We start from the raw sequence: 27,752 nt of genomic DNA, 5'->3' as shown, positions 1-27,752 counted from the left end.
AGGCTATCTCAACCCCTGAGGACCTGCTTATTTATGACTTTGTGGTGATTTTTCAGGTTGAGCTGATTAGTACTTTAAATCTAGGTTGAGTCAATAAGTCAAGTGTTTTTCTACAAGATAGAAAGAAGTCCTACAGGAATCTGTAGTTTACCTTACCTCGAAGTTAATAGTCCATCTATGATACAAACATAGTTTCGTAAGTTACTCTAACATGAAACAGTATTACGGGTATCAGTTTCCTAAACTCACCAAGTTATTGTATTATTTACGCAATGTTGATAAACTAAAAACATATCACTCTTCAATAAATTAGCAAATTTAAAACTGAGCTTTTAATCTAGAAAGAAGAACAGAATACTTCAGGCAGCCCACACTATTCCACATATTTTGTCCATCATTCTTTTTTTTTTTTTTTGTAGTTCTCAAGTATTGTTTGGAACTTGAAGCAGGTTTCTCTCTCATTTGTGGGGCGTGGGGAGTAGGAGAAGTAGGGGCAGCCACATTGGGAATGGTGAAAAGTTGAAATGGAAAAAGGCAAAGGCAAAAAACTTTACTATTTGACAAAAATAAATAAAATAAAAAGTTTTCAATTTTTCTTCAACTTTCTTTCTTCACCTAAACAATTATATTTAAAAATGTTAACGCTACACAAACCAAAACTTAAAACAATGTGTTATAGACTATTTACAACCAACAGATGACAGAGCATTGTTCATACTGTCCGTAGAAGATGTTTTTCAACACCATTACTCTTTCTTCATTAAATTCCATTTGTAGTCAGGTATGACTTGGCATGGAATGTGTAGATTCAAGGTCAAGTTTGAGTTGACATGTCCTGAAAAGGAAGTGGTCCATCTCTGTCTTAAAATCAAAACTATAACCTTTAGCACTAGTATCTGGAAATATAGTTTAATGTTCAGATCCCCTATGAGCATCCTGCTTCTATATCATAGCTCTTTGATTTGAACTCTAGTTTTTAAAGACAGGTATAACCTTGCTATTTATTATTATTATTAAAATTTTAAATTATTTTTCATTTTATTAAATTTATTGGGATGACATAGGTTAAAAAAATTACATAGGTTTCAAGTGTACTATTCTATAATTACACTTATTTTAAATAAACCTAAATTATTTCCTAGGTTGAATTCATTGTTCTGTGATCATCGCTAGAACACAGAAATAATTTTAAATCACTTCTGTGATGATATGTAACATAAAAAGTTATTTGTTAAGTAGACATCTTCATATAAGCTTCTATGTGTTTCAGATTTAATGTAAATGGGAAATGCTTCAGAATTATAATTTTACATTTTATGATTTTCATTCAAGAGTCAAAAAAGATGGCCAAAAATCAAAACTGTAATCTGTGGTTAACACTTTAATGCAAATTTTCCCTTATTCTCATATGGAAGCCATTGCAAATAGAACATTATATAGGGATCAAGAGAAAGACAAAGTGATCAGGCAAAAGAAAATGAAGCAAACGAAGTAATGGGGAAAAAAGAAGAGAAGCTTAAAGAATTGGATAAAAAAAAAATTAAAAGCATTTTTGTAAATACAGTGAGTTAACAGTTTTATAATAAGTACTATAAGACTGCATAGAAAAACACCTGCTTTCTCCCTGTTTTCCGTTCAGTTTTGTGAACTTGGGGCAGGAGGAGCAGGAGGCGCTGCAGGGAGGGCTGAGGAGAATGAGTTTATGAAGAGACAAGAAGGAGTTTAAGAGCAAACGCCTACAACATGCAAAATATGCCATGGACACAGTCCTTACGGTTAGTCAACTCAAACTTTCAAAATTATATAAAATGCAATCCCATTGTGTCCTTGGAGGTCAGTAATAAGATATCTGAAGAGGAAAAGAAATAACTACATACATATATATAAAATAAAGCACTACTTTAAAGTCTTATTATGATAACTGAGTGTAACCAACATCAAAATGGTTATTTAATGATAAAAGAGAAAGAAAGCTTAATAAAACTCTTAAGTTGCAAAGAAAAGCGAATATATAACATTGACAAGTCTTCTCACCCCTTCTGACTCCAGCCTTGATTAAAAAAAAAAAAAAAAAGGCTGGAACAAGATTATCAAGGTGTCTCAAAAAATTTTTAAAGCATATTCACTTTTCATCCCCATTGCCAAAAATAAAAGGATGATATTTCTAATTTCAGATCTAAAATATGAGATGAACTGAAGTGAGTGATGAAAATGAGAAACTGGAGCTTCTCTTGCAATATGCTGGAATACACAGCTCCAGAAGAAGTCATAAATATACTCTCTAGTCATAAGGAGTGCAGTTTTCATTTTACATTTTGACATTATAGAGAATGTAAAAAAAAAACATGTTTACACTTTTTAAAAACTCCTTGGATTCACTTAAGGCTAGAGATTCAATATATATTTTAAATCAATATAATGTCCTACAAATATCTTTAGATTAAAAGAAACATGGACATTAAAAGTTTGTGAGTAATGATGCTGTGAAAAGGCTTGGCATTTTCTTTCCTATCTTTTGCAAACTATTAAAAATTGCCTCAGAAGAGAGTTAACATTGAGAGCTGGTACTTACCACAACAGCGAACTGCTCTGGTTCACATAAGTTGTTATAGTCACTCTTGAACCGAGACAATGAGTTCAACTGTTCTTGATCAGGAAGATGCTTTATTAAGTTCTAAAAATTAAAATAAAAAAATATATATATATATATATATATATACACACACACACACATATCAAAAAACAGTATCTTCACTAAAAGTGCTTCTTGAATTTTTAGGAAAATTTGTTGAGAAACTATGGGAAGGAAATCAGTAAAGAATCTTTAGTTTTATCTCCCTTATACTAATCCTTAAGCTACATTCTCTGCATCTTGAACATAGTCAACTTTCTTCTTCTTTATCCAGAGTTATTATATATTCAAATCAAGCACTACTGAATGTTTATTTGATTAGCCTTATAATTGAGAAAGAAGAACTGAACCTATACCAAAGAAACAGCTTTCTCACCTGGATAAATGTGATCAATTACATTTCAGCTTTAGGAAATTAAATGGCAGAAATTTCAGGCAAAGTCAAATATATTTTAACACTTCACTCACAGGGATAAAAGAAATAATCATATTGCTACTAAAAGGCAAGGGAAAGAATAGAAATCAGGAGAATTTTAATGACAGTTCTTGTAAGATTTAACCAATATGATAGCAGTTTTAATAATAAAAATGAAGCTATCTCTAAAACAAAGTAGTTTTTCTGATGTGAAAGAAAATCTGAAAAGCTATTGAAGACACAGAATGACACACACACACCTTGCAGATAAAAGCAGATACACATACAGAGCCTTTAGGGACTTTTAAGTGGCATGGCCGGAACGCCCTTTGCCTGTATCATCCACGGTCCAGAAACCGCAGGTTCATTTGGTTTTTCTGGCTCCTTTGTTCATGCAGAGTCTCTCCCAAGTCACACACTGAGACAAGAGAAACACTCCCAACGGAACAGAATTATGCTTCCTTATTAGGACTTAAATGATTACACAATCTTAGATAAAGTTTATACTGTATCAAAATATAATTGACTAGAATAGTGTTATAGCCAGTTAGTGTACTGATATTAAAATTAAGGAAAAAAAGAGTGGTTGGTGCTCACAATTCCAAATTATATAGTATCAGTATATTCTGTGCAAGACCAAATTCAAGTACAAATTTAAATTAAGCCTGTTTCATGCTATCCATATTTATGAGGAAAAAAATCTCCCAAAGGTGTTATTAGTTAAAAATAATGTTAGAAAATGTTATATATATTATCAACGTAGTTAGATCAAAGAACAAGTTTTTGACTCACTGTGTATCTTTGAACAAAAACATGGTTGACTGGCCAAAAACAAACAAATGAAAAATGCCAATTTAACATCATCCCTAAAAAAAGTATTCGCTATTAATATCACCAACTGAATAAAAACAATACAGGTATATGATTTTCCCATATAAGTAGAAATTTCTCTTAAAACTGCATGAGACCAAAAGACCCAGTTATTTATCTTTTTTTAAAAATCATTCTAGTTGACAGCTGGATAATATTTGAGTTATTTATTACATCAGGTCTCCAAACTTCTTCGGCAATCTTTACATGACCAACCGGTGGCTCTTGTGAATGTTTTTAGGTAGTATATAATTAAATATTAATTATATAATTAATTTATTAATTTTTCGATGTATTATTTTTGCTTCCTAAAGCAATAAAATGATCATGATTTGTAAGAAAAAACAGGCCCAATTGTCCTTAGGCTGTCCCTTTACCTTATCTCCATAGACTTTACAAATCCAAAGGTCTGATCAAACCGAACTCTTGGCAGTTGCCCACACACCTGGCTTCTCCCACGTAGCTCAGGGTATTGTTACTGCCAGAATAACGGCCTCTCACTCCGTTACTCACACGACCCCTCTGCCCTTTTCCACGTTCGCTCCATACTGTGCCCTAGTCTGCACACATACACACACCTAATACTCCCCTAAAGCATTATCTACTTCTAGAACAATTCTAAATCAGCTATCTTTTAATATAATTCCATGTATTTCAATGTCATCTCCTTGCCACACTATAAATTCCAAAGAGGTAAAGTCTGTGTTTGATGGGGCCTAATACAGTGCCCTCCCTAAACGTGGCTGGCATGTGTGCGCGCACACACACACACACATGCATAGACACACATACTGCTAAATGAATAAAAGACTGATGGGACAAACGAAGGTAAATGGGTAAAAAACGAAGTGGAAAAATTACATCAATACTGACATCTTATTATACATAAATAGATACCCCATACTAAATCATGACAGTGAAACAAACCTACCAAAATGATGATTCTTACAAAGTAATGTTTTTTTTTTTCATGCCCAGTTCGAAATAGGCAGTACTTCACTTTACAATTAGGAACACATTTTAAAATTTAAAAATGAAATTTTCAAATAGCATGAAATTCTTGTGCTTTTTTTTTTTTTTAAGAATATTTGAAGATTTAGCTTATGTGCAAACTAAAGTTCTAGATTTTAAATTCATAGGACTGGCTTTACACTGAGTAAGTGCAGCAGGCAGAGTAATGACCCCACCTCCCCAAGACGTCCACACCTAATCCCCAGAACTCAATATGAAAATATGAAGTTACACAACAGGGAATTGAGGTTTCTACCAGCTGACCTTAAAACAGGGAGGTTACCCTGGATTCTCTGGAGCTCAGTGGAACCACAAAGGTCCTTCGAAGCAGAAGAAGGGGACGTTGAGTGAGAGGGATGAAGGATCAAGAAAGAAAGGAACAGAGAGATGCAACACTGCGGGCCCAGAAGATGGACATTGTCTGTGAGTCAGAGAAGGAGGCAGCCATGAGGAGCTGGAAAAGACGGAGACAGGAATTCTTCCCAAAAGTCTTTGGAAAGGAATGTGAGCCTGCCAACACAGGGACTTTAGCACGGGAAGGCCCAGGCCGCATTTCTGTTCTACAGAAATGTAGGATAATACATTTGAGATAGTTTTAAGCCACTAAATTTGGGGCAACTTGTTATAGCAGTAATGGAAAACCAGACTATTAATAAGTTACATGGAACTGAATATTCTTTGAACATGAATTTAAGATGCAAATAACTGTTTCTCCATCTCTGCACAACAAAAGCCACATGATGGTCTCTAAAATGTTCATTTAATCAGGTTAAAAGCTACTCCGTAAACATTTAACGAACGCATTATAAAAATATAAGCGTATATTAAGTAGAAAATTTTCCTTTAAGGAACTTGGAATCTACTAACAGCAAGGCACATACATAATAAACAATAATAAAGATAAAATTCTAGTAGAAAGAAACTGCTAGAGGAAAGGTATTTAAAGAAGAGTTGTTGAATTAGGTCCTGTATGAGTCTTGGAGCTCAGCACGAATCACTAATGGGATTATATCACCACCACATTTAGAAGACAAGATGGGAGAGGCAAAATCAAGAACAATTTCTAAGGTTACCATTTACTGATGAATTAAAATGTCTAGAACAATTTTAATTTGTCATTGACATGGCAAACGATCCTTGTTTGCTTTTTACTGCTAAAACATCATTTTCCTTTCATCATTAAAAAAAAAAGATAGCAACCCGAAGATATCTTCTCACTATATAATTTTTGGTTTGATTCTCCAACTTGAAATTCTATCAACTATATACTACTGATGCCTTATGTGGAATTCAGCAAAGAATTTTGGTACCATGCTAGCATTCTTTAAATAATACTGTGAGTAGATACCATTTAAAAAGATCTTCCAGCCTTCTGAATGAATTCAGACTACTATGCAAATAATCTCCAGTATTCAGAGAAGCACAAACGACTCAAGTAAGGATTGTTAGTAAAGATAACACTAAATGAAGAGAAATCTCTCTCAGTCTTTTATTCCTAATAATAATACAATGTTATAAGGCACATAAGCCTAAGAAAAACACATTCTAAAAGGATTACACAAATTTAAATTAGCAGATCATTAGTCTTAACTGTAACAAAAACATAAATGTAAAATTAAACAATCTGACTTTCAGAAACAGTCATTTAAAATAATTGAAATGTAATCATTTTGATAGCATTATATTTAGTTTGCAGTTAAGAGAAGATGCAGAGTTTTATCTTCTGGCAGTGCAGAAGTTATGCTAAAACTAATTATGCGGCAATGATTTTCCAGTTGAATGATTTGGTTTAAGAATTTTGCTTCACTTACAGTTTTCTACTTAATGAGAAGCTTGCAACGAAATATTGGAATTTAAGCCCTCGGCCCGTTTGTTTACCTGAATCATAGACTCTGCCAACTGTGTTTCATCCACTTCCAATATCATTGTTTTGATTTCCTCATATGGCACCCGAAAAGAGCCCAGGAAGATGGCTAAGAGGAGGGGAAAGCGGTTCATAATGAATAAAAATTGCGATGTAGTTCTATTTATAAAATAAAAAATAATTCATGAGCGATTTTAAACATTTAATATAATTTTTACCAGGTAAAGTTTCATTAGCACATTTTATATTCTACAGTTCTAAAACTGTAGAATATAATGTTAATGATTAGTTAATAGCCTATCATAAGAATGATGCCAATTTTCATGTGATTAAAAATAAGCTGAAATATGTTTGGTACACTATAAAAATACCACACTGTAAAGAAAAGCATCATAAAACCCCAATATGTGCATGTTAACATTTGTCTAAACATGTCTTATTAGTATCTATAATAATATCTTCCAGCCCTACCCAACAGTTCAGAAAAGAAGTATTTTAAGAAAACCACTAAACAGTGCATGAACACTTTCACTAAAATACTTCTCTGTTTAGAAATATTGCAAACATTATGGCAAAGAAATAGCCTTTGCATGTAACTAAAACTTAAATATTCAATATTAGAAAACAAATTTTCATGGAAAACTATCCAAGTGAATTAGATGAGATAAAATATTATTACTGAGAATTCCAACATGATTTTTTTTTGATGCCTCATATATCTAGTGTTAACACAATGATTTTTCTCAAAAGCTACTGAAGGTATGTAAGGATAGTCACACGGCATTACATTTAATGCTTTTGGCGCGCCCCTCCAAGCTTATTCTACTATTATGTTTCTTCTCTCCAGTGACAGATCACTTCTCGAACATACTCAGAACTTACTAGGCACTAGCCCACTACTTTTATATATTGAACTTATGCCATTTTGTCGGTAGGTGTTTTCAAATAAGAACACTATTTTTTGTAAGTCTCAGAAAATATGATCCGCTTCTTTCTTGGCGTGAGGCTGTCTTCCAGATTTCTGAGGACACCATGTATCATCTGCAGCTGAAGAACAAAGGTACCATCTGTGTTCTTATTACCACCTTCATTCACACATTCCTGAACTCAGAGTCATAACATTTGGAATAACAGTGCTAGAAATAATGGATGAGTGTGATCCTTACTATCCCAATAAAATGGAATAAAGGATTTAAATGATATTATAACAGGTGGAGATTAATGGAATTATAAAAGGATAATCCCACAATATACATTAGAAAACACAAATATATAATAACTATATAGATGCTCTTGAAGAACAATCAATGAATAATTGATGGCGAGAGAATACGATCTGAATCTGAACATGATGTACAAAACAAGTTACATATGACTGTAAATATATATATTAACAGGAAGGAATACTAAAAGAAATTTAACATGGCAAATTAGCTGTTGTGGTTAAAGAACTTCTTAATCATAAAAATCAATGGAAAACAAATAAAAACACTGATATATAACAATGTAAAAGGAAAACACCAAAATTAAAGAACTTAAAACAATTAAAAAGCAAGGAAGGCGGAGAGATAAACCTGCTTCAAAATTCAGAACATTTGTTTTCCTTTATTTAGAATACAAGAAGATTTGAGTAAAAAAAATGGGTACAATGTTAAAATAAGAAAAATTTTAAAAATAAGAAAATAAAGAATAAGAAAAACATGACCAAAAAAAAAGTAATATACTAAACCTCAGGAGCAAACAATTTGAGACCGCAAACTGCTAAGATATAATCTGAACTGCAAACTTAGTAAGATTAATCAGAATCCTTAAGATTATTGATTCCATTTACTGAGAAACAAAAAAATTCCACTCAAGAAATCTAGTCCATGGAAACAATAACGTATAAAAAAGGATATAACATTAAATAAAAGAATCCAAAGGACAGAATCCCCTGAGGCATAAAATAGTAATTGAGAGAGGAAGAAATAATTCTTCTATATTTAGTCAGTACGGCAAAGTAGAGAAATACCTAAAAAAAAAAGAGATGCCTAAAAATTTATATTTTTAATCTTAATCATAAGTGCATTTCTCAGCTGTTCTGAAAGGAAAGAAAGCAGAAATCTTGAGAGAAAATAATTGTTTAAAGAAATAAAAGTTTGAAACCCAGGGCAGGAAAAAAAGACATTATAAAAAAGGAACAAGAGATTTGAGGGGGAAAAAGTAGAACTTTTAGAAACCCTATGTAGGAATAAAACTACTGAAATTACAAACTCAACATATGGATTAAAGAAAATGCGTGACACGAAAGACAGAAGTAGAGAAGCATAATATGTCACGTTGTAAGATGGAAAAATACTAGGTTGTGAGACATAGAATATTAGTAAAGATACCTAAAAAATATCTACTTGGAATCCCAAAAGAAAATTATGCATGCACATACACACACGCGCGCACACACACACACACACACACACACACACACCCCAAACAAACAAACAAACCAGGAAAGACGTGTATATGAAGAGAAAATGTCAAAGAATTTTTCACAATTATAGAGACACACAAAACATCAGATCAAGGAAGCTCAACAAACCCCAAACACGGTTTAAAATATATAAACAAATAAAGCCACACTAGGTCCCTATGAAACACCAAGTGTTGGGGGTTGCAGAGTGGGAACTCTCGAGCTCTGACTGACACAAACACAGAACAGGCATAAGCTTAGAGCGGGAGTTGCCACACACTTTCTGTACAGGGCCATGTAGTAAATATTTTAGGTTTTACGAGCCATACAATCTCTGTCACAACTACTCTGTCAAGTCTGCTACTGTAGCACAAATGCAGCCATAAATAACGTGTAAATAAATGTGCTAAGTTCCAATAAAACCTTATTTTAAAAAATAGGCAATGGACAAAATTTAGCCTAACGGCCATAGTACACCACACCTTTTCCTAGTTAACACCAAAAATGGGAAACTCAAAATCAATCAAGCACAGAATGAATAAAGTTTAACGTTCAAAATTTACTTTGCAGGTAGGCATACTTTATTCCTTTACTTTCCTCTATAGTTATAGATAGTTCATCCACTACTTTCAGGCATTATTCTATATTTAAAATAGCATACATATTAAAAACACAGATTTAGAAAGCGAGAACTATATACATAGATTTTAATAGTTTACGAATAAATTCTTTTGTGGAAAACATTTGCTATAACTAAGGTCAAAAGAATTACAGAAGAGTTGAAAATGGCCTAATACACAACACACAATTCAGAAGACAAGCAGAGACCTAAATTTTTAAAAATACTTAAAAGTTACTGAGAATAATATGAGACTCGGTTAGAGTCTTCAAAAGATGCATTAAAATTAATCCTTTTACTAACATGCATCTTATCCTCCAAAATGTGATTATATAGAACCCAGTGGGAAGCTTTGAGTTCAGTGAAGGAGTGTAAAGTGAGCAGATTTTGGAACCAGCCACACATATTTTCTGCAATGAAATTTATAAATATTTAAAGTTTTATGTTAATTTGTAGATCCCTGGGTTTCCCCCTTTACATCTCTAATACCCACTCCAAAAAATCTGCTAAAGCATACAAACCTGGTAAAACTCCCGAGCCATCCCTTGACTCTAGAAAGGCTGGAATTCCATATATTATACTGGGTCCAGAGTTTTTGCCAAAACCTTTATGAATTTAAAATATAAGGAATCTAATCCATCTTTAAATAACAGGTAAATAAATAAGTGAATTTTAGATCCTTTCCTTGGTATTCTATAAAATATCTCAGTTAAGAGACATCTAAGAGAAATCATCTAGATTTCTAAGTGAGGAGAGTCTTGTCACTAACATAAGACTATTCCCAGACTTTGGTATCACAAAAGACTGAATTTCATAGACAAAAACCAGCTGTGAATCGAACTATAATTACGGTAAAGATTATAAGGCTACTAACACTGCTTAAAGCTGAAATCATAGCACTTGCTGCAATCAGAGGAGCAAGAATATCCTAGAATGGATTACATCATAATATGACAAAGCATAAATCCTGGACATTCTGATCTTACTCTTCAAAACATGTTTAACAATTAAATAAATGGACATATATCCTCCAGTTAAAGTAAACGAGACAAAACAGTAAGTCTATGATAATGTCATTTCGCTATCTCTAAACAGAAATAGATATAACCTATACCTATTGGCCATTTTCAAAGCGAACAATTTTATTCAACTCATTGAACTACTACACCCACCAGAACCCCCTACCTACAACGTCAACACTGCCACCTACGTGGTGGGGCCACAGTGACGATTAGAGAGTCAAATACAGAACCAGCACATAAAGGCAATCTGCAATTATAAATGATTACAATCAAATTTGAAATCTTACTTAGAACATGCCGTCATGCATAAATAACACCAGGGAACCCTGTCTAACAAGTCAATGATTCAACTTCAAGATGGCTATGTAGGCTAACTTATCATGGCTGACCCATACAAAAAGGATTTTATTCAAAATGATATTTCTTTGGGACCCCTAATGAGGCTGCCTGTAGAGTCAAGAGCAGGAGTTTGTAATGCAGGTCATGGACGCTCTTCAAGCCAATAATCATCTAGACTTCCAGTCAAGACGATGGAGTAGAATAAATTCTTTTGTAAAACATGTGTGCTATAACGAAGGGCAAAAAAATTACAGAAGGGTTGAAAATGGCCTAATGTCAGCTGTAATCAAAAAAATTATTCTTTTTAAAGAGAAAGTTTGTAAAAGATATTGCATGTAAAATGGACTCAAAAGGAATCACCTCTTTCAGATCACAGAGCACAGAACTTTCTGACATGATCCAAGCTAATCATGCTTTGAACTAAAAATATGTTCCTTCGAGAGGGAAGACTCCCTGAAACATCTGTATCATGTAATAGCCCCCCCTAACTTCAGTGGTCTGAGCGCTAAGCAAAACTAAATGATTCTTTCTATTTCAGACCACATGTCCACCGCACACCTGAACGACGGGACTCTCTCACTTGGGGCCCTACCGGGATGACGGCCACCACTCTAACGGCCACTGTGGCTGAAGGGGAAACACTGGAGCTTCTCGGACCGGCACTTAAACGCTTCCACACGCAACTTAACCTCAGCTCCACCTGTACTGCCATTGCCCAAGCAAGTCGCACGACTGCCACCTAACTTTAAAGAGGCAGGGATGCGCAACCCATTTGTAGGCAGAAATAAAAAATTGTGTATTGGTCCATGGCGTTCATGTCTGTACACTGTTCTCCGGGTCTCAGCAGGCCTACGCCGCAGAGGATGGACGACCCTGCCACAGTGAGCATCGAAGGAAGGAGGATCCAGAACTTCCACAAAAGTAATGTCCATGCTGCCTCTGACACACACTGCCTCTAACTTAACTCCCTCTTTAATCAATAGCATGGATCTTTATCCTCTCAACAGAGAACTATTTTGTTCCAATACTTGCTAAAAGCTCACTGGAGGCATGTAATGACTGAAAGGCAGACTAAAAGCCATGTTAACTCTTCATGTCTTTAGATTCTCCACAATACATCCCACTTGCCACCAGCAGAAGATAATACATACAGATATTAGCTCAGTTCTAAGTAGAACTATTTTTGATGCATTTAAGATGCAGTTAAAAATGAAGAGCGAAACTATTTGCCCTCTTCTCTCGCAGTAATTAACTCAGAAAGACAATTCAATACCAAGTATTTAGTTCCCTGTACTAGTAATTAAATCTAAAATATTTCCAGTCAGTACTTTTGAGAAAAGGCTTTGAACTGCTCAGATGGAATAATGGAATTCATTTTACTCATCATCCCTTATTTCCATTAACATTCCAAACTCCTTTGTGCGTGATAAAGTATCACAAATAACACAGATTCAGAGGTACAAAAGAAATATCCACTACCAATATTTTCAAAATATGTCATCATCTAAATTCCATAATTTTTCTTATTTATATACTTAAAAAAAAACAGATTTTATAGGGTGATTTTCTTTTCAGCTATGGGAGATATATCATCATTCTAAATCCTTTTCTTAGCTTTACTTTCTAATATCGAATTAAATTCGAAGAATTTAAACCATAAGTTGCCTTAAGGAAAGTTATCTTTAAATTTATTATGCAAATACTAAAAAAACATACAATTTAAAAAGTCATAAAGAAAATGAAATAATTTAAAGAAACCACCTCCAATGTGTTTTTGCCAATTTAATAGCATTAAAACCTGATACTTACAAAGGTTCTGGGCAATTTTAGAATCTAGAAATTTAAGTTCTTTAATTTTTTTCTTAAGAGCTTTCTTCTCTTCAAAATCTTCCTCTTCTCTTCTCTCTGTAAAACCAAGAATAAATCTCTGTGAGGGACAGTAAAGTGAAAGGACAGGGTGTGAACTTTCTATCGTCGAAGAATCTAAAAATGATACAAAGCTTTTAAATCACATAGTTATAAAAAATAATAAAATAGATATCTCAAGACCTAAACTATTTCAGATAGGCACTGATGGCTCTTATTCTAGAAAAACTACTCAGAGTAAATATTTGAAGGTCTGGCAGAGAGAACAAAAATAAAACTAATGTAAAACCAATACCATCGGGTGCCAAGAACTTAAGTAGAATTAGATCTTCTGAACAGTGTACAGAACACAATTATAAATATATATATATATTTACATTTAGGATAAGAAGTTAGCTTGAAGAATACTAAACAAAAATAAGCACCCAAGCATTTTGATATACCATGCTTATTTAAAAATATAACTCATATAAAACTGGAAGAGTAGATTGCAATTTGTTTTCCAAATCTTTGAAAAACTGTCAAGTTTTGACACTCAGCTTATTTTATTTGAGTGTTCTAAAATCAACCAATGCATTTAACCTCCTTATCCCTGATTTAAAAAAAAAAAAAAAAAGCGAGAACCCAACATGTTGAATAAGATATGACCTGTTGATGCAGCACAGTATCTGAGTAAACAATATGTGAGAGTCAAACAGTTGTAACCAATAAACGGATCCTGTCATCTTTCCTCTCCTTTGTGTTCATGGGCTGCACTTCTGATCAGAGTCAGTCACTTTGCAAAATTAAGATCTTGATAACGAAGAACAATGGAGTAAGGCGTTTAACTAGATATGTACAAATTAATCACAATATTGTGGGGAAAAAAACTTCAAAAAGCATCTTCATGTGTACACACACACACACACACACGCATATATATGACAACATTATTTTTATATCAGAAAAGCATATTATAATTACATGTTTTGGTACACGGTGTGAGACAATTCAAATTTTACATTTTCCAAAGTATTTGTCAACTAATTATCTCTATAATTTAATGAATAATCTATCACCTTTCTCGACTGACTTTACGTTACGTTTGTATTATATATCTGCTTTTCCAGGCTTCTGATTCTGCTCCATTATTCCATGTACTACTCCTGTGCTACCATCACTGTCTTACAGGCTGTAGATTTAAGATGCGTACTATTAATTGGCTGTTCTTCCCTTTCTAAATTTTCTTTTCTCACTCATTTATTTTTCCACATGAACTTTAGTGTAACTTAAAAGCTCCCCAAATAAAATCCAATTGAATTGTATTTGAATCACAAGGCATTTGTAAACAGATTAGAGAGTTTAACATGTTGACAATTTCCGAGCTTCCAAATCATGAACGTGACATGTGTCTAATTATTCAATTTAACACAGTATTCTTCATAGGCAACCTGAATATTTTTTGCAAGTTCGGGGTATCCTAAATACATCTAAGTCATACTTTTAAGTAGTTGGGGCTGGGTGGTTAATTCTACCTTTTCTCATTATACTGTATAACTACTTATGCTAAAATATAGAGACTTTGCTGAATTTTGCATTCATGTTTTATAACCAGCCTTTTATTTGTTCTTACATTCAAATAATATTTATTACGCACCAACTAAAAGGGATTGTGTTAAACAATAGAGAAATAACACTAGACAAAATAGAGACATCCTGGCCTTCCAGAATTTAAGGGCCAACAGAGGTGAATGTAAGGTAAGTAGCAATTACAATACATCAATATATCTTCAATGTTTTGCTAAGAACCACAAGAGAACAGAGGAGTCCTTTAACCCATAATTGTCAGGGACAGTCTTCCTGTAATAAATGATATTTAATCAAAAGCTTGAAAGAGAAAAGACAGGCAGGTTTTGGGGTGGAGAGAGGAAGGATCAGATAATGAAAAGATAGTGTCTAAAAGTGCGAGAATTTGAAGAGCTAAGAAGTGAGAATAAAAAGAGCAAAGAATATTGAGCAGGAGAAAAAATGACACCAGAAACTAATCAGGCATAGTTCATGCAAGACCTTTTAAGTCAGGTTAAGAAGTCTGAATTTTATCCAAGTACTGAGGAGCCTCTGAAGTTTTAGGTGTGTCAGAGACATCAAAAACAGTTGCATTTTAAGAAAATCTCAGGCTGAAGAATTGAAAAAGTGGCAAAAGTAACGGTAGAGGGCAAGACAGAAGGGAGGTACAGTAACCTGAATGACAGTCAATGGCGCCCCCACCTACGGCAGAAGCCACGGGGATGGGGATGAGGGATGAATTCCAAAAGCAGAATATAGCCCACGCCTGTCACCTGGACTCCAGACCTGAATATCCAACGTGTACTCCCAATATCTCTGCCTGGATATCTAGTGGGCACCCTCAACTTATCGTGACCTAAACCACACACACATGCACATCCCCCTATCTGCTTTCCCAGCACTTTTCGTTGAAACACACACAAAAAAGAGGAATGCTCTTGTTGCAACTGCTCAAGTCAAAAAGCTTGAAGTCATCCTTTCCATAATTTCCCTCAAAACCACATTCAGTTCGTCAGTGAATCTGGTCAGTTGTAACTCCAAAATATTCACTGAAATAAGCCATCTCTCCACCTACTACTTTTTCCATTTGTGGCTACCATCCTTTCTCACCTGGACCACTTGCCCATCTGTAGTCTCTTCACTACAATGCAGCAGAAAAGTCCTGTTAAACCGTAATGGAAAAGGCTTCCCTTACTACCTGATATTGAATAGCAAACTACCCGTCCCTCAACAATCTCCACACGGAATTCCCTTATCACCAATGCTCTCACACTTTTTTCTCTTCCAAAACACTAACTCCTCGCATATTGTAAGTTTGATTCTCTCTCTCTTTCTTCATTAGAAAGCAAGTTCACCACTGTATCCTTAGCACAAAGAATAAGGCCTGGAACATAGCAGGTGCTCAATAAACATCAGTCAGATGTACGTATATGTGTATGGCTATTTGTAGCAAACCTGCAGACCAATGGGGAAGGAAGGGGGCACTCAGGTTTAAACAAACAAGTAGATGATGATGGTGTTTAATTTAGCAACAAATGAAGAACAGGTTTGAACCAGTGCAGTTTTAAACATATTCAGTTTGAGGGGCTCTTATGCATCCACATGGTCCTGTTCAAGAGACAGCTGGATGTTAAGATGTGGAGAAGAGAAATCTATAATGAAGATACGGGTTATCATCCCGTTAGTTATTCCATTCACTGTCATAGGCTTCCCAGAACCAGCAAATAATGACACATTTGTCCCCTTACCCCAAGTATTTAAACCTGTCTTTGTCCTGTTATACTGGTTAAAATTTTCAGATGAAGGCTAATAAAATTTGTTAGTGGACTTTTGTTTCCTTAACCTAACCAAATAGCAATCCTCTACTTTTTAGAAAATGTATGTATTTCATTTTCTTATTTTTATCACCTAGAAAAGGGCAGATTTTAATTTCTTCATCAGTTTCTCAATTCCAGTATCCTTTCACATTGTGAAGCATTTTCTAGTCCACCTAAAAGCCAAATAAACTAGAAAGCTTTAATTCTTAAATAACACTCACTCAACATCTACTAGGCCATGCACTAAACACTCTCTGTTGCACTTTGTTATATAATTCTCATGACAGTCCTACTCCTACAACTGTCATCATAATCATGATGAGAAAAATAATGCTTAGGGAATGGAACTTTAAGCAACTGATGAAATAAAAGAATGAAGATCACCAAACTTTGACTCCAATATTCTTTCTACTAATTGTCACTATATCAAGTGACTATATTAAGGGGGGGCGGGGTGGTATACCAAGCAATCTTTACCACTTCAACCTCCAAATTAGAGACAGAAGCAAGTTGACCAGTTCTGCCTTTTGATAAATATGATGGAGTAAACTCTTACTGAATGTATCAGCATACCAATAATGCAAAGAAATTATGGTTTCTCCGCTCTTCTCTGCTATCATAATCAAAGGATGGTTGGGGAAAGATGTGACTGACAATAGTGAATGGAGAAGGGGCCAAGGAATAGGAAGAAGCAAAGTTTTCTAAAAGAAAACAGAATTTTAAAAAAATGAGAGAAATGTGTTTTCATTGACATGAAACCAGATAATCAGTCTAATAGACTGATTTGGATAAAATCTTTCATGTGGAGAAATAATGGAAAAATAATGTTGAAAAAAAAATGTAGCCAGATAATGGACTGCCTCAAATATATATAAAACCAGTGAAAATGTTTATGTAAAGGTCACCGACAAAGCAGACTCTAAATGTTGGCAACAATTACACAGGTGTATTAAATAGAAACAAGAATCAAGAAGAATGTTTAGTGGGAATAATGTTTTGACACAAAATCTTATTTCAGTCACCCGCGCCCACGCTATTTCTGTGAAATGCAGGACCAGAGCACAGCGTCTCACAGTGAACTGTTTTCGAATCTGGACACCAGGTCCTGCATCTTCTAAGAGGAGATGTGGGAATGAGAGGATAATTACCTTCCTGTGACCTTCCCCCCTTCTGGCAATGACAGAGAATAAGGGACGAGACTCAGCGTGCCTAACCACAAGTCAAGAGCTGACAGAAGAGCACATTTTAATATGCCTCCCACCCACTGGTGGGCTCCTGGTCTCAAGTCAGCACAAAATACTCCTTCACTAAAAGACTAGGGATTCCAAAGAGTAAGATAAAACTCTGAATCATAACGTCAGATTATTAGTGCCAACTATACTTGTGACCCAGCTTTTTTGCCATTAGAGGTCTACATTTAATCTTACTTCCTAGAGATGTTGTGTAAGGGTGCATTTTTTTGAGAGAGAAGATTAATACTGTTCAAAACCGGTTCTGATCACTAACACGGCATATGCTGGATTTTATAAGGGTTTCATGGCAGAATGAAGTCAAAGATGACAAAACTTTCTATATTGCCGAGAGCCATGAACTGACAAAGTCTTTTTTAATTACGTTTTTTCTCTTTATTCTTTTTCTATTGCCAAAGTTTCAAAATAGCAGCAAAATTATATATATAAAAAATCTCCTTTCAAAATCTCATTTCATACTAAATTTTCAATTAAAAATCACAATTCCATGGTACATGGTTATATATCTAATTCCAGTTCATTTTCATTATGTTTTAATCAGAATGATTAAAAATGTGACCTTTTTTTCCAGGAATAAAGATTCCACATAAATTTTATCATACAATATTTCATCACTGCAGAAAGTCCTAGAATATACAGCTCTAAATTTGTAACTATCCAGTAGACAGAAAAAAAGGTAATACTACAGTCTTCTCTTTTCATAATTTGAGTATCCCCTCTGACCCCTTATCTCTGGTTTCGCCTTTCCACAGTTTCAGTTACCCATAGTCAACTGAGGTCTGAAAATACAAAATGGAAAATCCTAGATATAAACAGTTCTTCAGTTTTAAATTACGTGCTGTTTTGTGTACCTCACTTCATCTCATCAACATAGGCCTTGCATCATCTCACGTCATCATAAGAAAGGTGAGTGCAGGACGGTAAGATACCTGTCACTGTAGGGTTCAGTACTAAGGGCAGTTTTGGGTACCCGCCCAGGGTTTGGAACCTATCACCCCAACGAATGAGGGAGGCCTGGTGTTTTTTTAAATCAGTGAATGCTACTAATAATTGTTTATTCAATTTTTGTTGGTGCTTCCTGGTTAAATGTATTTAATGTCAATGTTTTGTTTTGTTTTTTAAATATACAGCGTTTTTTTTTTCCTGGTGTTCATTCAGAACAAATGATACTACGTTTTACATGTTATATGTTTATAATAACTTACCTTTTATTCATTAGATTATTACACTAGCCTTGAGAGGATAAAAGGAAGCATACTTGATAAAACAAGCATTCTCTATGATATTGAGAGAAGCCAATGAAAGCAACTCAACTACAGAAATAAAGCAAGTATAAATCATGTATTTAGGAAATGAAACTGAGGCCTCGTACAATCATCAAATGAATGGGGTGACAGTGGAAGCAGGGAGACATCAATAAACTAGAGATTATTTGCATTAATTGTGGTCATTTTTCTTGTTTATTAACTATGGAGGGTCTAACTGGTTAATAAAGAATATCAAATTTTTATAGGATCTAAACTTTAGAATCAGAAAAACCCCTGAATATGAAGTTTGAACCTCATTCCACGAGGAGACCTAAGTACTGAGAATCTGAGTCACTTGTCCACGGTTACACAAAGGGCTCGGCTGTGACCTGCCTCAGACGAGGGCACTGACCGCCACACCACAGGCCCAGGGCAGCCTCTGGGGCACAGAATCCGCAGCGGCAAAGCGCACAGGAGAAAGACGACTCTCCCAGCTTTACGCCTGCATTTGATGGCATTTTCCCCTGCTAGACCTGTTCCCTGGGAGAGTAAGTGGGAAGGTGAAGGGTCCTGGGGGAGGGGAGGAAAATGCTTGGTGTCCTGAACACAATAAGCAAGACTTAAAGCTACGGAACACAACAATAGCAAAACACTAGAGTTGCACCCAGTATCCTCTCTTAAATGGTGATCCACTTTGCACAAGGTTCACTTATTCAGCCACACAGTGTGAATGAAATGTTCCTGGGAATCTCAAGGGGCAGAATTTGAGAAGAGCCAAATGGCTAAGACAGGAAAATAGATTTTTAACAGTTACTGCTATTGGTGGTTATGATAGGACAATACGGTTTCAAAGATTTAGGCAGTTCGAAGACAGAAGATATGGATACATAGAAATAAACTGAAAGCTTGGAATGAATTTTTTAAGTAGGCAATACCCCGTTGGCAAAATGTCAAAGCAAATGCTTAGGTATCGAAAGGCATAATTGTATAAGTAGCTTTAGTCATATCTGATCTGTCAAACCCAGTTTTAATATTTCTAAGCACATAAATAAATAACTGTGTACCTAACTACATAGAAAACAAACAGGGGTAACAGGCTATTTTTCTATTCAAATATTAATATACAACTGCCATAGCTAATCAGAGTGTTTTACCAGCAAAACGATGTCTGTCTGGCAATTCCGGGCTACAAATGATATAATACATAAGAAGAGTGGCTAAAGTACTAAATAAATTTTCATGGAATACATTATTTCAATTACAGCAATCATCAAAAGTATAGCAAAGAGATGCATATTTCCCTTAATGTGACATTCTATTTCAGTGGACAAGGTCACAAACTAAATAGTTTTGAAGGACTTTTCTCCACAATTGAAGTTTTACAATGGATATGAAAAAGGATTTCCCTATTTAACATACTTTTCATCAGGGTTGTATACAAATTTTTTTAAAACCATTACTATAGGTAAGAAAAGATCACTAGGCCTTGGCGATATATATTTTATATAAATCTTAAAACATATAGTGCAAAATAATAACGATTTCTACATAGTTGACCTAAAAGTATTTGTTTCTCCTATCTCTTTATCCTTATATGAAATAAAAAACCAATCAAGATGTTATAAAAACTGTTTGATCTCTTAAGTCTTTGCAATCACAGAAATTTAACAATTTTGCTCATCTCAAAAGTAGTACCACTACAAATGAAAACAACTACTTCCCCGAGGTGTTCTTGTGTGTAAACACCCCTTAATAACCAAAAATCTAGGTAGCAGAAAAACAAGAGATCAAACCAAATATCAAGACCCTTCAAAGTCACACATGCAACAACTTTAACTTAACTATCTGTGCACGGGAGGGAAAAATAACCCTGAGGTAGTTAAGCCTGTTTATCATATACAACTTAGTATTAACTATTATAATTAGTTACAAATTAAAACGAGCTTTGATTAAATGGACCAAAGATATAAGGGAGGAAAGTAAAGGAATCAGGAAAGAGTTAAAAACTCAGGCAAAAGAACACTGAAGCCTATTCTCACATGATCTTTGCTCATCACAGCTTCTCATAAAATTATAACTAAATTATGTAGCCTCGAGATCTCCCCATTTTAAGTAACTGCCCCCTATGAATTCTTCCTGAATGTTACTGATTCTTAGTCATGGAATAATACACATATTTATAAAAACAATCTTGCTACTAATTTTTTTGCCAGTGCAACCTACTTCCTATATCCATTGATGCTATTAGAAAATAGAAATCTATACATGGTGATGGAAGGAATTTAACATTGGGTGGTGAACACACAATCCAATGTACATATGATGTATTATTAAATTGTACACTTGAAACCTATATAGTTTTATTAACCAATGCTACCGTCAATAAATTTAATTAAAAAGAAAGCAGAAATATATATCTGCTAAAATAAATTACGAAGCAGAGGCTATAAAAGTTAGTGAGTGACATACTAATAAATACATAAAAGAATGTACTAAAGAAGGCGAAAAAAACCCATTATAAAAAGAATGAGAATTCCGTATTCATTCCTAATTTAAAAAAAGGATTAAATCCAAATGAAGACACAGATATTTCAGGATATCTAGCATGCTGAAGAATGGAAAGGCTTAATAAGCCAACTAATTAATATTTGTATAAACAGTGCTGAGGAACTTGGGAATAGAATAAGTAAAAAATTATATTAACAGATAAAAAGTAATGTCATATTAAATAGTGACTTGACCGTCCTCAGTGTGTTAGAATATGGGAAAAAGAAAACACAGCAGACTTCATTAAAATGGCCAGAGTAATTATCCAAAACTTGATAGAAGAAATGTAATGAGACATCAAAATAACCATTATTTCAAAATAATGAGGAAGAATTTCAGTTTCGCGAAGCAGAATTTTACAATGACAGCATGTCTGTATCTTCGGGATCTTGTGTTTTTACAAAAACAAACAAACACACACACACAAACAAAAAAACTAATCAGCACGTGGAACATCAAGGTAAATTTTGCATTAACATTTGTTTTGATACTACAAAAATGAAGTTCTGGTACCTGACCCCTACTATAAAAACTGTGGACTTGTCTCTACCTATGGACTAGCATAAAGGGGTATATATGTCATCTCTAATCAAAAAATGAGTGTGTGTGTGTGTGTGTGTGTGAGTGAAAGAGGAGACAGAGGCAATACCTAGGTAGTTGTTCAATTCAATTCAACCTTTATTATACAGCCTTTCTGATAAGTGGTTATCCTGTCCCTCAGAATCAGTTTTTATCTCTGATAGATCAGTTGAAAATTCAAATCATTTCCCCAATTTCTCAGTTATTGAATCTTTGTTCCTCTGTGTTTCACAATGCCAGTTGGTATTCTGGATCATTCTGATCTCCTATTGGCTTCCCTAATTGGAGCTCCACTATTTGCCTGGTCTGTTTTCTAGAATCAACTATTCTGTGCTAATTTCTTTCACACAAGTATCTGAATTTAGGAATACATATTCATTAGTCCGGGTTTTTGGTACTCGTATATCTATGTTATCTTCCCTTCGAGCTAAATCTCATATTGTGTAGATCCTACATAACCATATAAAACTCCTGGCTCACACACAGCCCTAATTTTTCCAATGTATCACCTTCCCTACATGCAACCCATATGCCCATGTATGCTTTCCAACTACAGGGAAGGGGTTACAGCAGGTTTCATGCTATACTGGGAATGGGGAAATGTTTCAAAAAATGATCTTTACTTGAGAGAGAAGGGAATGGGGAGTCAGTGCTAAAAGCATACAGAGTATCAGAGGAGATGGGGGGTAGTGACAGTTGTACTTAATGCCATAGAACTGTACGCATAAAAATGGTTTGAACTGTAAAATTTTGTTATATTAATTAACCACAACTTAAAAATATAAAAAAAGATCTTTATAAGGCTGGATTTCAAATCACTCTTTTTTAATAATGTTAACCAGACTTCTTCTTGATTTGAAAATGTATGTAGGAATGCAGAAAATTATTTTTTTAATGAAGAGATAAAGACCTAAGTATCCCCAAAACTCTCCGACCAGACCAAAGTGGGCTCTTTCCCTGGAGCTGGTCAAAGGCAGACACAGTACTTGTTCCCTGACCTACATACTTAACACACAAACACACATGGGTTTGTTTGATTGCTTATCTGATGGCATAGTGCCGCTAAAGAATTCTTCTTCTCCTACCCTCTCCCTGGATTACCTCTCCAAAAAGGACGAGGACTTGACTTCCTGGGCAATTCGGTGCTTCAAGAACCTAATCACATTCCATTTTCTTGAATGTCACAGCCCAGCTCTTGGATTTCTAAGTATACGGCAGCCCATGTCAAGTACTCTGATATTAGAGATACGTACCGTGAGAAAGCGAGGGTGCATTGTACCCTTATATGAAAGAAAGATCTTGGCTCCTTTTTCCAACCTCTTCTGACCCTTTTGACCCCTTTATTGTAAAAGGTTAGGCATGGACTGCAGTCTTCTCGCCTTTTATTTTTATTCCTTCCTACAGAGTCAGCGGAGGTTCAGAGAGCCTCACATTTCCCAGCATTGAAACTGACCCTCTCATCTCCTCGGTCTTTGTCCTGAAAAGGCGTCTGGCATGTGGATAGAGTACTGGGTTCTACAGACAAAGCCAGCCTGGGCCTTGGCCTCACACCATTTACTCAAGACCAGAAAGTTCTATTGACACATTCGGACAAAAGCCACGGTATCAATAAAATGGTGCTTTCCTCTCTCCTTGCTGTGGGTCCATGTGCATACACCTTACCAAGGAAAAACGAGAGCTGAGCCAAGACAGGACTCAAAATCCCTTGACACGTTATATTCTCCCAAGTCCCAACAAAAACTCCTAAGAACTTAAGCAACATTTCCACCTCCCTCCCAATGTCCATATTTAAAGTTACGAGCTTTTTATAAAATCATAACTTCCCAATGTCTTCCAGCCTGCCTCCCAATAAACATAATAGTTTTGGCATGCTAACCAAATATGCTATCAAAAAGAAAAAATAAAATGCTTAACAGAACCATTCTGTGGAAGGGAAAGGGGAGAAACCTTTCATTAATGAGAATGCAGTGGCTTAAATCTTAGAGAATCTCACTTCAAACCCAATCGCTTCAGTTATGTTGGGCCACCTGACACTGGAAGACGAGCATTAACAGCTTAGTGGAGAAGGATCTTACTGTAAACTATCCAAGGTTATTAATTAAAAACTCGCTAGTTTAAATGCTCCATGAAAATGCCGGGCAGTAAAAGTTAATGTTCAAAAGACATACACCAACAAGACAGAGCAGAACGGGAAATGAAACACTAACCAGAATAACGCTTTTGAAATCTAGGAATACCTCTCAATTGGGACTCTCTGGTGCATGTCAAAATTCTTAATCTTTAAAATGTTTCAATAAATCATATACGTATTCTTAAGACTATTTTACTTCATGCTAGAAACAATTTCAAATCCATATTATCAAATGATCACTTGAATATCTAAAAGCTTCGAATCTCTTCTTCCTCAATTAAAATGGATAGTACAAAATCATCCAATAAAAATCTCATGTTACAATAAGAAAACTGAAGCTGAGTGAGAGGCTAAGAGCTTGGCAGGAGGAGCTGCATTCCGGACTCACGTTCTTACGTTTCTTTCACACGTTTCTTTCACCCTGGAAATCTTACCGTCTTGGCCGTTTAGAGCCCATCAGTAGAAACTGCAAATACGATGACATGAGAATCGAATGGAATTAAAGGCAGAATGACTAAGATTCATTCTACCCTGCAGAGAAAGCAGAACCAGATAATAATTGGAGATGATATCTGGAGATTAATTTCTTTCTTTCCTGAGATTTTCCCCATAGCCTTGCCGGTTCAGGATCAATGGCATTTATTTCCTCTGGGGAAAAGATAACGCTTAGAATAAAAGGTCATTCCTCAACACTGAGTATAAAATTATATTTCTGCTAATATCTATAGTGAGACAAACGTCTTGAAAGCCACGTGGTTCAAATGCAATAGCTGGGTACTTCCAAGAAAAAAAATTTTAATGCATTCACAAAATTTTTCGCTATATAAAACTTGGAACAGGATCTCACTATCGGCAGGAAAGGAAAGATGAAGAATATAAGGTAAGGACAGTCTTAGACGCAGGAAAAGACAAGCAAGCCCTTCTGGGGCTAAGGGAAGATTCGTGGACATGTTCACACAGCAAGTGCACCTAACAAGGGCATCTTACTTCGCAGGCGGTAAATGCAGGATGTGCATGTGTGGAAAGGGTCAGTGGACATGTTTTCAGAAATAAGTGGTACGTGACCTTAGACTTTTCAAATAATTGAGAAATCCATATTGGATCTAAAACTCCCCTGAAATTCTAGTACGAAAAAAAATCTATACTAGCAGCAAATACTATATGCCAAATTTTAAAGACTAAGTCAGCAAGAAAGGCTGCAAAAAATATATATATTTATTCCCAGTATGTACATATGCCCAAGAAAAATGTCACATATGAAACATACACTTCTACTGACTTATGTAATACCTGATCTCGGATGATGAAATTTAAAATCTCATCGGCATATTTAGCCCTCTTCACTTAGTTCCGTGAATACTCACATCGCTTTCTCAGCTTCTCGCAAGCTGCTCCTAGTCTAAGCCCGAGGAAGATAAATGCAACTTTTCACTTCATCGGTTACTTCTATACTCACACTTGAGCAAACATTCTTCCAGATATAACCATTACACAGATTCCCTTCATTACAAATGGGTGTCCCTTTTGATCAGGGGCACCATGTGGAATAATTAACTATCAAATATACTGCTTTCTGAATGCAGTTTACTAAATGAATGGAACCCTGTTGTATGTAATATACTTGACAGAAATTTCTTTCACTTTGGAAAGCTAAGGTCATTTCTAAGCTGTGACTGTTTAAAACAAATGATTCACACATCTTGTTACAATTTGGGGGATTCATCGGTGTTAACTAAAGCAAAGTCACCTTTTTACTTTCTAGTTAAACAATACACACATACAATAAAGATTAAAAAAAGACAACTTACTATCCGAGCTAATTGCTCTTTTTCTCTGGAACTGTTCTCTAGGAAAAAGAAATCGTTAAATTTCATTGTAAAACAATTCAAACTATATAGAAGTACATAAAATGAAGGTTCCTTTACCTTACTACCTGTCACTACAAATATTCCCCCGAAGAAAACTATTGGTAAGAATAGTTATTGGTCACAAAAGCTACTCCTGGAGGTTAGCACATAAAAAATCTGTGTATGACTGTGTATATAAATACAGACAGATGCGTGTACAGGCATACAAATACATGGTTTAGGGTGTTTTTTTTTTTGTAGTTTAACAAGTTTCTACCGCACATATTGTTTTATATATTTTACTTGTTTCACAAAGCAATGATCCCTGATTATTTTTCCATATTCTTATGTACAGATCAACCACATTCTTTTTAACAGCTTCATAGTGTATCACATAGGTATCATAATTTAGCAATATCATAATTTAACTATTTTCCTTATTGATGAGTAGTTAAGCTATTTCTAAACTTTTGCTATCAAAAATATTACAGTGGACATCTTTATGTGTTTTTCGTATGCACATAATCTTTGTTGTGTCTACTTTTAACTGTGTCTAAGTGGTAATCACATTCCCTTATAAGAAATATGCTCACTTTACCACCATGAACACAGTTCCTCTTCTACTGAGCCTAGACATAACATGTTTGAAGTTTATTTTGATAGTTTTTGGAGTGTTAAGCTAAAATAAACTCTTATTTTATAGACATGTAACAAGGCCTGAAGTATTGACCTCTTCAAGGCCATATAATGATCTAGTGGTAGATCGAGACTAGAAACAGCTTCTAGATTCTAGGTCATTCTCACTGTACCATACTCCATTTTTCTGGAGAGGATGACCAGGGCGAAGAGCCTTTCAGAGCAGTGGCAACCACCGGACCTGCAACAGCTGTCAGCATGGAGCTCCCCACCAAGAGCCCCTTTGGCACTATGGGGGAATCTTAAGTTGTTTCATTCATTCTTTCACTCATTCATTTATTCACCAGAAGGTACTGAGACTGTCTATAGAAAGATTCAGAAAAGTTCCTTAAAGAACTTCAACTGAAACTGGAGCAATAATATGTGCGGAGATAAAATTATCCAATAATACCATCATCTATTTAAAGCGAAAAGCTTTAGAAAATTCAGGCATCTTTTGGTAGCTAGCCAATCAGAATCCCAGAAAGGGAGTTTATGAAAGAATTAGTAAATTTTTGAATGACTAAGAGAAATGAGACGAATTGAGGAAAAAGATGCATAGAGATTCAGAGAAGAAAATAAAATAAAAAACCATAACATGTAGCTAGATTGCTCAGGGAAATCTTCATGGAGAAAGGAGTACTAGATGTGGGTCTTAAAAATGAACAGAGGATAGGATTAGAGTGCCTTCCTTTCCTCTCACCCCCGTGAAGTCAATTTCTACATGTAAATACATGAATGTATATACAAATAGATGCAAATAAAATATAGTTTGGAATAAGTTTTCTATAGAATATAGAGGAAAAGTTGAGTAACACACATAAACCTAAGACAAGAGCTTCAGTCATTCCCAGCTTTATCCTGCACAAGGTGTTGAAGAACAAGCGGGTTTATTTCAAGAACTGTCATCGCAAAGTGCATCTCTGAGATACAGTGCAAACCAGTCCTAAAAAGGAAGCAGATCTGGAGAGACGAGTTAGGAGATTTGACTCCCACTGCTACCCATGCTTTGTATGCAATGGGATTTCTG

General features: G+C 35.0%; 1 protein-coding gene across 2 annotated transcripts in view; it reads right to left on the bottom strand.

Annotated features, from left to right (window-relative positions):
• The window catches only part of DIAPH3 (diaphanous related formin 3), a 430,201-nt gene that overhangs the window by 212,362 nt on the left and 190,087 nt on the right, over positions 1-27,752 (bottom strand). For both annotated transcript variants that reach the window (XM_036228908.1, XM_036228909.1), the window contains exons 17-19: positions 13,028-13,123; positions 6,807-6,901; positions 2,573-2,674 (exon numbers count right to left, since the gene is read on the bottom strand). In XM_036228908.1, coding sequence (XP_036084801.1) covers positions 2,573-2,674; positions 6,807-6,901; positions 13,028-13,123 — 293 coding nt within the window. The remainder of the gene's footprint in view (positions 1-2,572; positions 2,675-6,806; positions 6,902-13,027; positions 13,124-27,752) is intronic.

This window comes from Rousettus aegyptiacus, unplaced genomic scaffold (assembly GCF_014176215.1).
Source record: "Rousettus aegyptiacus isolate mRouAeg1 unplaced genomic scaffold, mRouAeg1.p scaffold_m13_p_11, whole genome shotgun sequence".
NCBI classification, from domain to species: Eukaryota; Metazoa; Chordata; class Mammalia; order Chiroptera; family Pteropodidae; genus Rousettus; species Rousettus aegyptiacus.
Note: the sequence above shows the minus strand (reverse complement) of the source record. Positions and strands in the feature narration are given on the sequence as shown.